At 35.9% G+C, this 13,271-nt stretch overlaps 2 protein-coding genes across 2 annotated transcripts; both read right to left on the reverse strand.

Moving 5' to 3' along the window:
* Positions 1-823: 823 nt before the first annotated feature.
* Positions 824-8,565, reverse strand: LOC21409227 (protein GRIP). The gene is made up of 22 exons (XM_024177054.1): positions 8,384-8,565; positions 7,580-8,077; positions 7,152-7,267; positions 6,780-6,949; positions 6,498-6,591; positions 5,808-5,894; positions 5,592-5,672; positions 5,245-5,370; positions 4,746-4,854; positions 4,585-4,664; positions 4,087-4,215; positions 3,874-3,974; positions 3,505-3,638; positions 3,294-3,391; positions 3,080-3,199; positions 2,913-2,940; positions 2,727-2,785; positions 2,392-2,463; positions 2,252-2,299; positions 2,035-2,140; positions 1,888-1,946; positions 824-1,421 (listed from the first exon to the last, which is right to left on the reverse strand). Exons 2-22 carry the CDS (start codon positions 8,019-8,021, stop codon positions 1,311-1,313), a joined length of 2,370 nt encoding a protein of 789 aa, XP_024032822.1. The 5' UTR covers positions 8,022-8,077; positions 8,384-8,565; the 3' UTR covers positions 824-1,310.
* A 1,025-nt stretch (positions 8,566-9,590) lies between these two features.
* Positions 9,591-13,049, reverse strand: LOC112095325 (serine acetyltransferase 2-like). The gene is made up of 10 exons (XM_024177055.1): positions 12,677-13,049; positions 11,845-12,042; positions 11,693-11,752; positions 11,215-11,310; positions 11,104-11,128; positions 10,868-10,962; positions 10,167-10,333; positions 10,001-10,074; positions 9,849-9,908; positions 9,591-9,679 (listed from the first exon to the last, which is right to left on the reverse strand). Exons 1-10 carry the CDS (start codon positions 12,959-12,961, stop codon positions 9,657-9,659), a joined length of 1,083 nt encoding a protein of 360 aa, XP_024032823.1. The 5' UTR covers positions 12,962-13,049; the 3' UTR covers positions 9,591-9,656.
* Positions 13,050-13,271: the final 222 nt, after the last annotated feature.

A 13,271-nucleotide genomic window follows, 5' to 3' on the forward strand; every position in this document is an offset into this window, starting at 1 on the left:
ATTTAAATTTTTATATATTTTTTTTTTTTTTTTTTTTTTTTTTTTCTAAATATAATGCAATGTCAAAAGTTAACACAAATGCACTTGGTTTGGAAATGAACACTACATGCGACTCGTCCAAAAAAGAAAAAGAAAAGTTGTGGGCGGAAAAATATCTGTTAATCTCACTCCTAATTGTTTTACGGAACTTTATTCGGTACCCTGACATATTAATATGTTATATTTTTCTAACAATCATATTTTTTAACTTTGGTTAATTAAATCTGTATAAAATAAAATAAAATGTGCATATTTAATAGTAAAAAAAATTTAGAAGATGTTTAGTTCATGAATTAGAATCATGATATTAAAATTATTTTTAATTTACGTGTATTTTTTATGAGAAAATATTATAACGAATTATGAATCATGATTTAAATTATGGTATAAATCTCCTTACTAAACATCTCCTTAATCTATTAATACATCAAATATACTAAAAAATCTCTTTTATTTTATTTTATTTTAAGTGAAAATATATGAGCAATGCTGCAATGAGTCCAAGAAGGCACTACCAATTTCAATGAAAACGATAAATTTATTAAAAAAGACTTGATTTTATTGCCATCGGCCACCAAACTCCACACCAAGATCTAGCAATTGACGTGATTGACCAATGCTCTTAGCATCCACGTCACTCAAAAGTTAAATCAGGACAAAACCCAAAAATAAATAAATAATAATAATAATAATAATAATAAAAAGAATCCACAATATATGCAGACACACAAACACAGAATTCACACCAAACCACATTTAGATTACACCATTGGTATTAGCCCTCCGGATCGCCTTTCTTGCTAAGTTGGTCTTAGTTCAAATACTAGAGTCTCCCAAAATACTACTATTCAAAATCATGCATTTTGACCTGCACTCTTATAATAATTGTCAAAAATCAAAGAATCAGCTTTATGACACTTCTTCTGGATAACATACCGAGTACTGCCAAAATGTTCTTGGCTGCCGTATACAAATTCTCTTTCGAAATGGTTCTTACAATTTCATGCGGTTTCACAAAAACAATGGTATAATAATATACTACAAAAGAATTCAAGTTACTTGGACCCACACGTCCGCTTTGAAAGTGGTAACCGAGCAGTTAACTTTGCTGCTGCACCTGCATCTAGATTGCTGCTGCACCTGCATCTAGATTGCTGCAGCAACAGGCAGTTCTGAAGCAACAGGGATCCAGCTCTGCTGCAGCAGGATTGCAGTAAAAGACAGTTCTTGAATCTTGAGCAACCAAAGAATCTTCTGCATCTTTTCTGCAACTATGTGAACGAGAATCTTGAGAAAAGAGAGTGAGAAGATCCCAAGGCGTCACTGGACGGGCTGGGAACAGCCTCTGCAGAAGTTCGATACGCTTGTTGACACTTCTGTATCTGCGTTGGCAAATGAACACTGTGATTAGCTTGACATAGGTGATAATCTATACGTTAAAACCAGGGGAAGCTTGGATCCTTCCAGAATGATCTGATTCTTAACGCTATTAGTTTTGTACGATGCAAATAAAACATAGAAGATTGACCTCCAAGCATGAACTGCATGCTCGTTCCATCATAATGCAGAACAGAATGATTACTGCAGCTAAAATAAGACATGCATATGCACAGGCGAAAAAAGAATTGCAGGGTTTAAGAATGTCACGTTCTTATGGCTTTTATACACTTGTAGAAAAGTCCCTCAGAATTTTTCTTCCACAATAAACAACATATTGTACCAGCAGATTTTTAAGATAAACCTTTCTGATCCCCGCATACTAGACGTGCATTGAAACTTTCATGCAAAAAACAATTGCATATTATAAGCAGTTACAGAAAGACCAAGTATTAGGATAGTAGATTTCACCTCTTCGGGACTAAATTGAAGAAGCATTCCAATCACAGGTAGTAGAGCTTCCACTTCACCTGTGTTCAGATAACAGCAAATATAAGTGTTTTTCATATCGCTAATGTCTCAATAGTTGAACACGAGAAGGAATTTTCATACAGATACCTGTTTCAAGAAGCTTTAAGATGACATTTTTCAAATATGTCATATCTACTCCTTCCCTCTTCTGTGTCCTGTCCATGTTGCGAAGCTCTTCCTTCAACATGGCTTCCTATAGTCATATGTTTGAAATAAATAAATAAATAAATAAAGACCAAGCAACATGGGCAAGCACCAAATAAATAAATAAAAGACATCTGCAGAAGTACAGGCTTAATATTACCTGTTGGCTGTGGAGGCGATTCTCACGTTCCAGCTCTTCAATTTCTTCCTGATATATTCATTAAAAAAAATTTGCTGAACTGAAACAAAACATCAGAAGTGGACAGCAGAAAGCTAATTGGTCTAGATTGGGGAACATACTTGAAGTGCTAGAATGTGTCGTTGTGACTGTGCAAGCTCCTCCTCTCTCTGGGCTTGTTGCCTTGCCAAAAGCTGAAATTTGTCGTATGAGTCAGCAAAAATATTTTAAGATTTAATTTATAAATGATGTGAAGATAACAAAATATCCTGGAAACAGGTACTGGGTCTTTAAAAGTCTCCTAAAATATCTCCAAGATGAAAGCGTAAACCATGTTGGACATAACTTGTGTTCAGATATGACAGAAACTCGTAGTCGTCCCCATTTCAATTGAATCCCTATCAGCTAATATTTTTCTAAATTCGATACAACAATAGTTTAAGAGAAATTAGCATACCAGAATCTGTTGTTCTGCAGCAGAGGTGCTCAAACCAGATGTATCCGGTTTCTGCGAGCCTAATCATACCAGTTTAATACAATATACATGTTAGAATCCAAAGTACCCCTACTTCTCAATATATGCTACTATTGTCTTAGACTAAGAAATGGAAAAGATGAAATGGCACTGAGACTGTCCTCATACCTGTGTTGTAATTGTCATTCTGATCAGCCTGAGATTGTTTTGTAAGGCCAAATGAAACAAATATTAGTCAGAAAATAAATAAATAAATAAATAAAGACCGAGTGAAAGATTCGGGATAATGCATAAAGGTTAGATGCACCGAGATCTAAAAAGTGAAAGACACCTACTTTTGGTCTTGATTCCAAAGATCGTTGAAGATTCTTATTATCGTCTAGAAGTCTAGAGATTTCATTGTCCTTTTCCCCAATCATCCTATCAGCAAGATCGCGAAATGAATTGTGCTCTTCCTACATATTAAGAAATCAGTTTAACAAAAGAATCCCAGAGAGGAACAAAAAAATGATGTCAACGCCATAAGGAGCATGATGCTAATTTAAGTACCTTCAATTTTTTATACTGTTGCTTGAGATCTCCTAATTCCTTCTCTAGCTCTTCACCAGAAGAAGCTTCATTTTGAACTTTCAGTGCATCATATCTTGCTGTAAAAGTTTTGTCATGTACAATTTTCTATAAAAATTTGACCTATGAGCAGTAGTTTCAAAGGAAAAGCTAGAGGAGAAAAAAGAACACAAGAAAGAGAGAGAATATTTACATTGCCACATTTCTTCTAAGTTACGAAGGTTCCTTTCCCATGCTTCTCTATCTGATTGATGGCGGGCATTAGCGGAATCAAGCTTTGCTTCTAAACCCTTGATCTGCTGCTTGAAAGCATTAAGAGCTGTTTCTCTATGACAAACATGGAATTGAAAGCTTCAAAATAATTGTTACACTTGACAAAATAATGTTAATATATTTCTTAAAAATTCGATAAAATGTTATTAAGAGCTTAAGCATTTCATGGAAAAAAGACTGGTAAAATCTGTTCAAGGTATACAAGGGACCTCTAAAAGAAAAGAATTTGTATTAGTGGAACTGAAATTAAATGAAAACTGATAATGAAACTTCTCATCAACAGTTTTACCTTTCTACAAGTTCTTTATCATGATTAGCTAGAACGTCCTGAAGATCTTGAAGTGCTCTGTCTCTTTCAGCACATGTTAATGATACTTCCTTTTCAGCCTCCTAAAGAATGAAACAAAATTGAGAAATAAAAGAGTTAGCATTTTCCCACGTCAACCCCATTTTTCTTTTCCTTCATAAAGAGAGAAAAATTAAGAGTTACACGAGCATGTACTTTAAGTGCTTCCTCAAGAGCTTTGACTTGCTCGGAGTCTTTAGCAGCAGCCAGCTCTGCATCCTTCTTTTGCAAAAGTGCATGGGCACGCACTTTATAAGAGGAAAATTCAGTTTCAAGGCGGTTGATCTGCAAGAAAACCAACTCAAGCAACTTCAGATTTAACACATGGCAGCAATAATTTTACGTGTAGCTAAGGAACATCTCGATTCTTGACTTGTGAATTTCTATCACGGAAACAGAAGCCATCAACAATGCCATGTTGATGCCAACTTGAAATCTTCTCTTGCCTATAGAATTACTATGTAATTCCAGTTAAATGCCAACTAGAAAAGGCTTGATTTTATCATTTTGCTGGACCATTGCGATGACTGTGTCACCCAAAATGCTGTACGTAGGCAGCTCCATTTTCAATATTATCTTTTCAAGAATCTTAAAAGAATCGCGAGTAAACAAGGAAGTTGGTTCAGCAAACAACGAAATGTAGTATCTTGATACCTCTTTTCTGGCAGCTGCTAGTTCAGCATCCTTCGCATTAAGCGCTTGGGTTTGTGAGGATACTTCTGATTCCAATTGGCCTGGCCAATGTAAATGCATGGTTTAGAATTATGCATACAATAAATCAGCAGATGATAACTATACCGGGGATAGAAGTATACTTCTCATTTTAGCTGCTTCGATTTCTGCACGTACACAGTTATTCTCAGCCATTTCCAATCTCGTTCTGAGTGCCTGAGATGTAGCTTTCCAGCTTTCCCTTTCTTTCTCCTGGAAGTACAAAATATCTCTTATGGCTTGAAAGCAAAGTAACTCTTCAAAAGGGTAGCATGTCCTTGACAAAGGAGGGCTAAACTTTACGTTAGGCAGATCAATAAATGACAGCCAATTTATATGTCTAGGACTTTTTAAGTATTAATTCAATTTCAAAGTACTCAGTTGATATCGTGAATAGGTAACTCAATATAACCCTTTCTGGAAAAAACCATAATTCAAGTTCCAAAAGCATAATGCAAGGATGATACTGAAATTAGTTTAAATGGCATGAAATACCCTTAAACTCAAACAGCCAATAATATAAATTAACAGTCAACGCAAAAATTTAGAGGGAATCAACCAACACATTGTGGTTTAATGGCAGTATAGAAGTCAAATCCATACGTGTTCATCTTTCAAGTGAGCAATCTCTCCTCTGACAGTTTCCACAGCAGCTCTAAGTCGTGCTGCTTCACCCGTTGATGCTGCATCCATTTCTGCAATCTTTGATTCCTTCTCGGCAACCAGCATCTGGAAAAAAGTTTCCCTAGCGTTGAAGATCATCTACTATTGAAAAAGTTTGAAAATAATCTAGAACGATCAAGCATAAAAAAGTGCGTGCATTGAAAATTTATAAATGAGCAAAATCATAAAATAAAAGAAACAAACCAGTAATCCACATTTGTTTATGATTTCTCACTTTTTAAGACATAAAATCAAGACCTCAAATGCCATATAATAACAATTCCCACCTGAAGTGAAGAAATAGTTTCAGTTGCTTTAGTTCGGTCTGACAGTGCATCAGCCAGTTGGGCTTCCAAGCTTTCCAAGTTCTGAAGGAAACAGAGACAAAGCATGGATAAGGCATGATTCTTGCTGAAATCAACGAAGGAAGAAGGAAAAAGAAAAGAAAAGGTCTTGTATTTAACAATAAAAAACCATATTTTTGGTGAGTGTCAAAAGTGAACCTTCTGATGTTTAGCAGAGATTTCGGCTATTGAAGCTTGTCGTTTTTCTTCAGCAGCCTGTAGCGACCCCCCCAAGTCTTCCAACATCTGAGATGAATGGAAGTTAATCCACACAAAAAATAATAATTATAATAAACAGATATATAAATAAATAAACCTCAAGATATATTTGAATATTTTGCTACATGGTTAAAAATTTTAAAGATAAAAGCCACAGAATGTAAAATAAAAAACTTGGAAACAAAGATAGCAAATAGTAATCATGACAGTTTAAGACTAATAAGCAATTTACTATTTTAGGATACTTAAATGAAAAATTTGTACACATAATAAGTGCCAATTCTCAATGAGTTTCCGAGTTCTTATATTACTGTTTCACCTTAGGACTTTTAAACATAATGATCTGGAGGTAGATAATGCATAGATTAACTAAAACCTGGAAAATAAGACGCCTTAAGAATTGTGTTCTAAAGTAGTCGAAGAGGATAATTAGAGTGTCTCTAGTTTCGTACGGCACATTGAAATTGGAATATCAACAAAGCATATGAAAACATCCAGAGACAGAAAGAAATATATGAAATGTTTATCTACGGTAGATACATGAGATCATGCAACTGCGGTTCAAATTCTTGGCAAAAGTTTTGAGAAGCACAGTTTCAGGTTCTTCAACATAAGCATAGGGACTCCTACCTGATCCTTCTCCAGGAGTGATTGCTGCAATGCCGCGATAGTGCTCTCTTTAGGTTGTAATGAATGTCGTAGTTCCTCAATATTGTCCCGGAGTCTGAGCAACAGCATCATGATAAATGGAAAATAAATGAGAAAGGCAAGAATGGAATTTAACGGTTGTCAGGTTACTAATTCTCCCAAAAGCTAAATTATTAGGCCAATATTAATTTCTATGCATGAAGGCATAGAGAAATAGCACAGATCTAAGATGTGTGAAAAAAATCAGCTGAACAAGAGATTTACTTATTGTTTGCGCTTCTTAATTGCTGTCGCTCTGCATCCATTGCTTTCAATGCTTCATTTGCTTGTTGCCGGGTCCGTTCCAGATCTTGCTGTAATACTGATTGTTGGGACAATGCTCGCTCAGCAGATTCATTTACCTCACGTAATCGTGCCTCGAGATCGTCTTTCTCCTGGAAATTACAATCTCCAAATGATGTCCAAATTTAGTTTATGCATAGAGACGGGCGATAAACTTTTGCAAAAATGTATTTGTGATTCACAGGTTAAGTCATATAAGGTCATCAAGACATCATTTATCAAGATAGCATGATATGCTGCAGAGAAATTTCTTCCATAACAAGCTGATGAAAAATGTTTGCAGCGTCAATTTACCTTTTGAACATCTTGAATGCGTTGTTTGGCTCTTTTATGAAGACGGTTAAATTTCGAGTCAAGCTCAGAGTACTTCTCCTCACGTTCTTTTATTTCTTGATCTAGCTTCTGCTGAGCTATGAGAATGAAACAATGCAATATATTCAGACTAAAAAAGAAGGGCAAAAACCTTCGCTATAAGATACATCTCTTTTTATAAGCTTCAATGATTTTGCTAAACAACCAACAACCAAGTTCTTATTTCTCTCTTACAACTTTACAAGGCAGAACAACTCTGACTCAAATCATCCATAAAATTTGATTTTTTTTTATTCTTTCAAAAATTATACTTGTAAATGTTATACAGAACAAATTTGCAAATGTATATGTGATGCCATAACTTTCACAAAGGTAATGTACATAAGAATAGACTCAAACAAAAATCTGACCTTCAATAAGCTTCACAGAGAGCTCCTGGGCCTTCGCATCAGCCTCCGAATGCGCCACTTGAAGATGCTTCAAGGCCTCCTCGGTCGCGACCCGCATGTGCTTTTCTTCCAAAAGCTGTTTCTTTAATGATTCCACCGTCTCCCGAAGCTCCCTGACACCCTCTTCATCCACATTTCCCTTCACATTCTCATCGGATACGCGATCCACGGCCTGGAAATTCTTAAAGCCTTCAAATTGAGACTTCAAGTACTCATTCTGAAACCTCAGTTCAATAACCGTTTGGAGAAGCTGATCATCACCGTCCGTCTGAGATAGGCCGCCATCGGAAACTCCATTTTCCGCGGCAATGCGTCCGTTGTTGGAGCCAGACAACTGTTTATCTTTATCAGGTGTAATAGTATCTTCCATTTGAGTTTCTAGGATTTCACCAATACTGTCCATTGATCAAAACTAAAAGTACCCACTTGACTAAATTTCCAAACTCAAGCGATTATATGCTGCATATATATACACACACAACATTAGTGAAGTACTAAAGCTAAATTCACAAGTCAGTAAGAAAATTTGAAGCTTGCCCAGTTGAAAAGAAAGGTTGAAGACAAGAATTTTCCTATTTCCCAATGGAAAATTGAAATAAACATCTAACCCCAATATACAAATATCTTTTTCATTCAAAGACACAGCCATTAAGAAAACAAAATTGGATGAATCTTGGTTGAAGGAGAATCAAGACAAGTTCGGAATTGGAATCGATCAGATCCCAACTTCCTTTTTTTTTTTTTTTTTTTGGTCATGGTGTTTACCTTTGAGCGAGGAAAAAGAAAGATGAATTAGACAACCATAGCAGCTTTTCGATTCAACTTAAAAAAAAAAAAAGCTGAAGAATGAAGAAGATGGTGGCCTTCCATTCGAGATCTCAAAAGCGGAACCCAGAAAACGACGTCGTTCCAAGTCACGACGGACGGTCCTCTGTAATTCTGTTGCTCAATTCAATTCATTGCCAACTTAACTTAACAGCCGGAGACGGACTTTTTTTTGGATTTCTATAGGAGTGGCTTGATAATTTTGTTGCTCGATTCTACATAGTTTTCTACTTCTAACGCCCAATATTCACTGTCGTTTGAATAAAAAAGAATTATACTTGCTGTCGTTTATGGTGCACTTTTAAAACGACATTATTTCACTGTTGTTTCTGAACTATGCTGTTGTTTATGGTGTTGTGGAACACTGTCGTTTAACATTCCCCAGTGTCGCAACTCTTGGATTAATCTATATCGAGGATGAAAATAATTTCCTTGATACATATAAAATACCGAAACTGCCAATGACAGCATCCTAATAATTCACAATAGCTAACCGATGACCGACGGTATACTGATATGAAACTGAAGGTAGTCTGCCGCAATACCATTCCAGCCACCAACGTCAGCCTCCAAAAATGCCAGTAACAGTGGCATCCTACTGGTTTTAAGAGATCCAAAAGCCATCCCTAGTAGAGTAATTTTAGATTGGAATAGAGCAATGGTTCACTACTTTGATTGATTGTTTGTTGTGTGATCGTACTTCATCAAACATTACATTTATATTCCATCAACAGTACTTTTTGTCTTACCCAGATGCCAAAAAACGTGGCTCCGAGGAATACTTTGTTTAAATTAAAAAAAAAAAAAAAAAAAAACAACTTTTTTGGAAGTGGGAGAATTCAAATTCTAAACCATTGCTTTAATTTTACAATTATGTTGACGATGTCGTAACAGTAAAAATTAGGAGAAGCTCAGATTAACGTTCCGGTGCTGAAAATGATAATAAGGAATTAACTTAAAATGGCCACTGATTATTTTTTTCTAAAACAATAGTGACAACAAACACATCATTTCCCTTTCCCCCATGCATTTCCTCCTTTTGACCACCCATTAACGGTCTATAACTATAAAGGATGCATTGCAACATTTAGGGGGGGGAAAAAAAAAAAAAAAAAAAAAAAAAAAAAGAAAAAAAAAAAAAAGAAAAAAAAAAAAAAAAAAAAAAAAAAAAAAGGAAGAAAAAAAGAAGGATGTCCAGGTCTGCCAGCATCTCTCAACTGCCTCCGTTTTGAGCTCCTGAAAAGTGCTATTCTCAATATATTGTTGAGTTGATAGAGTTGACTTCCTCAGACTAATGGACATCATGAGATAGAAGGCAATAAAAAACAGCCATTTCCAATATTTTCCTACTTAGAACAGGTTCTTCGTATCAAATAAACCGAAAAAACGGTCTAGAGTTGCTAACCCGCAGATCTAACATTTCTATAGCTATCTGCCGCATTTTTGAAAAACCCTTTGGTAGCATCTGTACAAATAATAACAAGTGTCGCATAAGATATCACTAAACCGAAAAGTAGATGATTATGCATGAAATTTTTGTTTCGGGGGAGGACATACCATGCTTCATGGTTAAAGAGGGGTCTCGCTCGTCTACAAATCCAATCATCTTTGCAGGTATTCCCGCTACCATGCTATGGAGAGTGAAAAAAAAAAAATCAGTTCGATAACATTATAAAGCCAGGAACGTACTTAATATGCTAATACGGATAGGTATAATGTTCACCTGTGAGGAGGAACATCCTTCAACACTAGGGAACCAGCGGCTATCATGGCTCCATGACCTATCTTTATGTTTCCAAGCACAGTCACGCTGGCTCCAATAAGGACACCGTCTCCAACTTTTGGATGGCGATCCCCAATTTCTTTCCCAGTTCCCCCCAAAGTCACCGCCTATTGAACAGTTTTTCGTGATGAGAATTGTGAACTAGAATCAAAGCTCATTTCAGAGAAAAAAGAGAGGGGGGGGGGGGAAGGAAAACTAAAACGACAATAGTAACTAAACAGAATGCACGAAGCCCCAATCATATGTGCCACAGTTTAATCTATAGAGCCTGTCATACAAATCATTAGTGATAACTGACATGAATATAACAAAGCCTTCTGAGTATCTGATCTCAGCTATTGAGGTTTATGGATCCTTTTCTACCATTAAAGCTTCTATACCCTCAAAGAAGAAAGAGGTTTGTATGAAATGATGATTTCAGTAAATCTGCCTCCTTTTGATACGGGATCAAACAGGCTTTTGATAAAAGTAAAAGGCAAAAGGGTTCATTTTATGATTCATTCCAATTTAAAAAGTAACAACTCAAATGAACAGCCCTGAGGAGGGGAATCGAAAAGGGTGTTTGATTTCAACAAGCACGTGGTTGCTCGACATGAAGAATGACCACACCAGAAAAAGGAATGGTAAAGAAATTGGCTTACATGCATCAATGAAACTCTATTGCCCACAACCGCAGTTTCTCCAATAACAACCCCAGTCCCGTGATCCAATAGTATCCCCTCGCCAATTCGTGCAGCTATAGAGATGAAAGCGAAGGAGGGAAAATGAAAAATGAAGTTATTAAATCTGGTTTAAGAAAAATGTATATTTCTTTATGGTTAAAAGAATTCACTTCCGTTTTAGGATGTTCGGGAATTGCAAAAGTCAAATGAAGTACCTGGGTGTATGTCAACTCCAAAAACCTGGAAAAAAGTAGCTTGAAAGTTAGGAACAGAAAAAAGAATGCACAATTCAAAAGTAGATAACTTTGATCATACAAGCAAAGTACCTCGCTCATTCGGCTTTGTAGTGCCAATGCCAATACTTTTCGACCTTGATTCCACAAGGTGTGAGCTACTCGGTATACTTGCAGAGAATGGTATCCCTGTAAAACTACAGCTTGCGTTACAAAAACGATTGATAAGCTCAAAATGTTTAAGCATAAAGTAAATACAACTAAAACACAATCAGAAGTCATCAATCAACAATGTGAAAGATGCCAGCAAAAAGATATCACCGGTTGAAACAATCCAAATAGACATCAAATATTGAAATTTTCTTTTCATCCAAACTTTCATTGTATAAGGAAAAGGAATAAATCGTCATTAATTATGCAATCACAGCAGATGTGAAAACATATCAGAAATGCCTCATAGCAGTGTTGGACCTGACTGCCGTACTTTTTTGCTGCGTGATGCTTCTCTTATGTTGTCACACGGGTGATGATAAATAACAACACAAAAAGTGGCAAAGCAGAGCAAGAGTACCTTGAGGTACAACAGGGCCGAGCAGTACGACAAACAAGCTGGATCCCGATCCTTAAGCGCCTGCGAAGCGAAGATTAAAAGTTGTTCACACTATTAGCACAACAATACAATGAAATTTTGATACTCTTCGGAAGGCCACTGAAGTTAGTAACCTGCACATCTAGGCGAATGGAACGTTGAATATCGGAATCATGAATCATAACATCATAAAAAATGTCCATCAATTGAGTAGCTAAGAGAGTAGGATTTTGGAGTCTGTTTGCAAGAACAAAACCCAAGGCTTGCTCTAAACAATCATGGGCAAGTATACTTGCGTACAAGAAGCTGCTTAAAATTGGTTCATTTTCTGCCTGCAAAAGAAATTATAATAAGTGACAACTTGTATAAGCGAAACTGTTCTATTAGTGTTAATCCACAAATAATATAAACAAGGAAAACAAAAAAAAGACAAAATTTAGCTGAAAATGGACTAGTGTTTATCTTTCCCATGAATTTCTTCGTTTAGGAGAAATCATAAAGGTCTCTCTTTTATAAGCAATAATTTAGGATATTTCTTTCCATGTTGCGGCAATAATTTGGGATATTTGCAGAAGTTTTTAATGAAGCAGTAAAGAAAAAAAGAAAAAAAAAACAAACAAAAGGCAAAGTTTAGCTGAAAAGAGACTAGTTTTTGTTATCGACCAAAGCTTACTCTTTTATAAATTCATGGAGATAATCAAAGAGAAGGTAATTTCAAGCCTTCACTTTTATTAATTAAAACAAAACCCCACGAAATTTTTAAAGTAAAAAAAAAAAAAAAAAAATTTGGGTTAGAACAAAAACACAATCTCATGTAAAATTAAGCTAGTTTAATTCGCTAATTAATTTTTGAAATATTTTACTTTAATAAATAAATTAAATGCGAGTGTTTTTCGAGAATAGTAAAATTTAAATTATAAATTCGAATGGTAAAATGAATGGGTTGAGGTTACGGAAAAAACATACCTCCAACTTGGCCTCATGTCTGACGGCGTCCCAGATCGGGTCGGAGTCGGATTCGGCGGCGGAGTCGTTGAGGGCAACCGGAAGGACCGGTTCCGAGGAAGAGTTGGGAACCCCCAAAGCGTAGACGGGGAAAACCTTCTCCAGCCGGTAGGAGGGGATTTGGCGCTTTACATCATCGTTTTCTCGGTCTCGGTCTTGGTCTTGTCGGAGAGATGAAGAAGAAGAGTGTTGTGAGAGCATTTTGGGTGGGAGTGGGACCCAGCTCTCGTCGCTCACACACGCCATAGCTGAAGCTTAAACTAAGCTTTAGCAAGTGTGAAGACGAGACGACCGCCACCACTAAACCGCTGCGTTTCGTTTGTCTGTATTTATAGTTTCGACAGGGGACCAGATACACACATGTCCCCTGATAACATAAAAAATGCTAAAAACACTTTTTTTTCGTAAACAGAGCCTGGTCAGTAAATCAGGTGTTGGTGGTTTGAATTAAAATTTAAGATCTTGTTATTTTTTATAATTTATAACAATTTAAATTTTATTATTACAGTATTTTTTTATAAAAATTTAAATTTAATTTTTTTATTATAATATTTTT

The sequence above is a fragment of the Morus notabilis genome, unplaced genomic scaffold, assembly GCF_000414095.1.
Source record: "Morus notabilis unplaced genomic scaffold, ASM41409v2 Scaffold384, whole genome shotgun sequence".
In the NCBI taxonomy this organism is placed as follows: domain Eukaryota; kingdom Viridiplantae; phylum Streptophyta; class Magnoliopsida; order Rosales; family Moraceae; genus Morus; species Morus notabilis.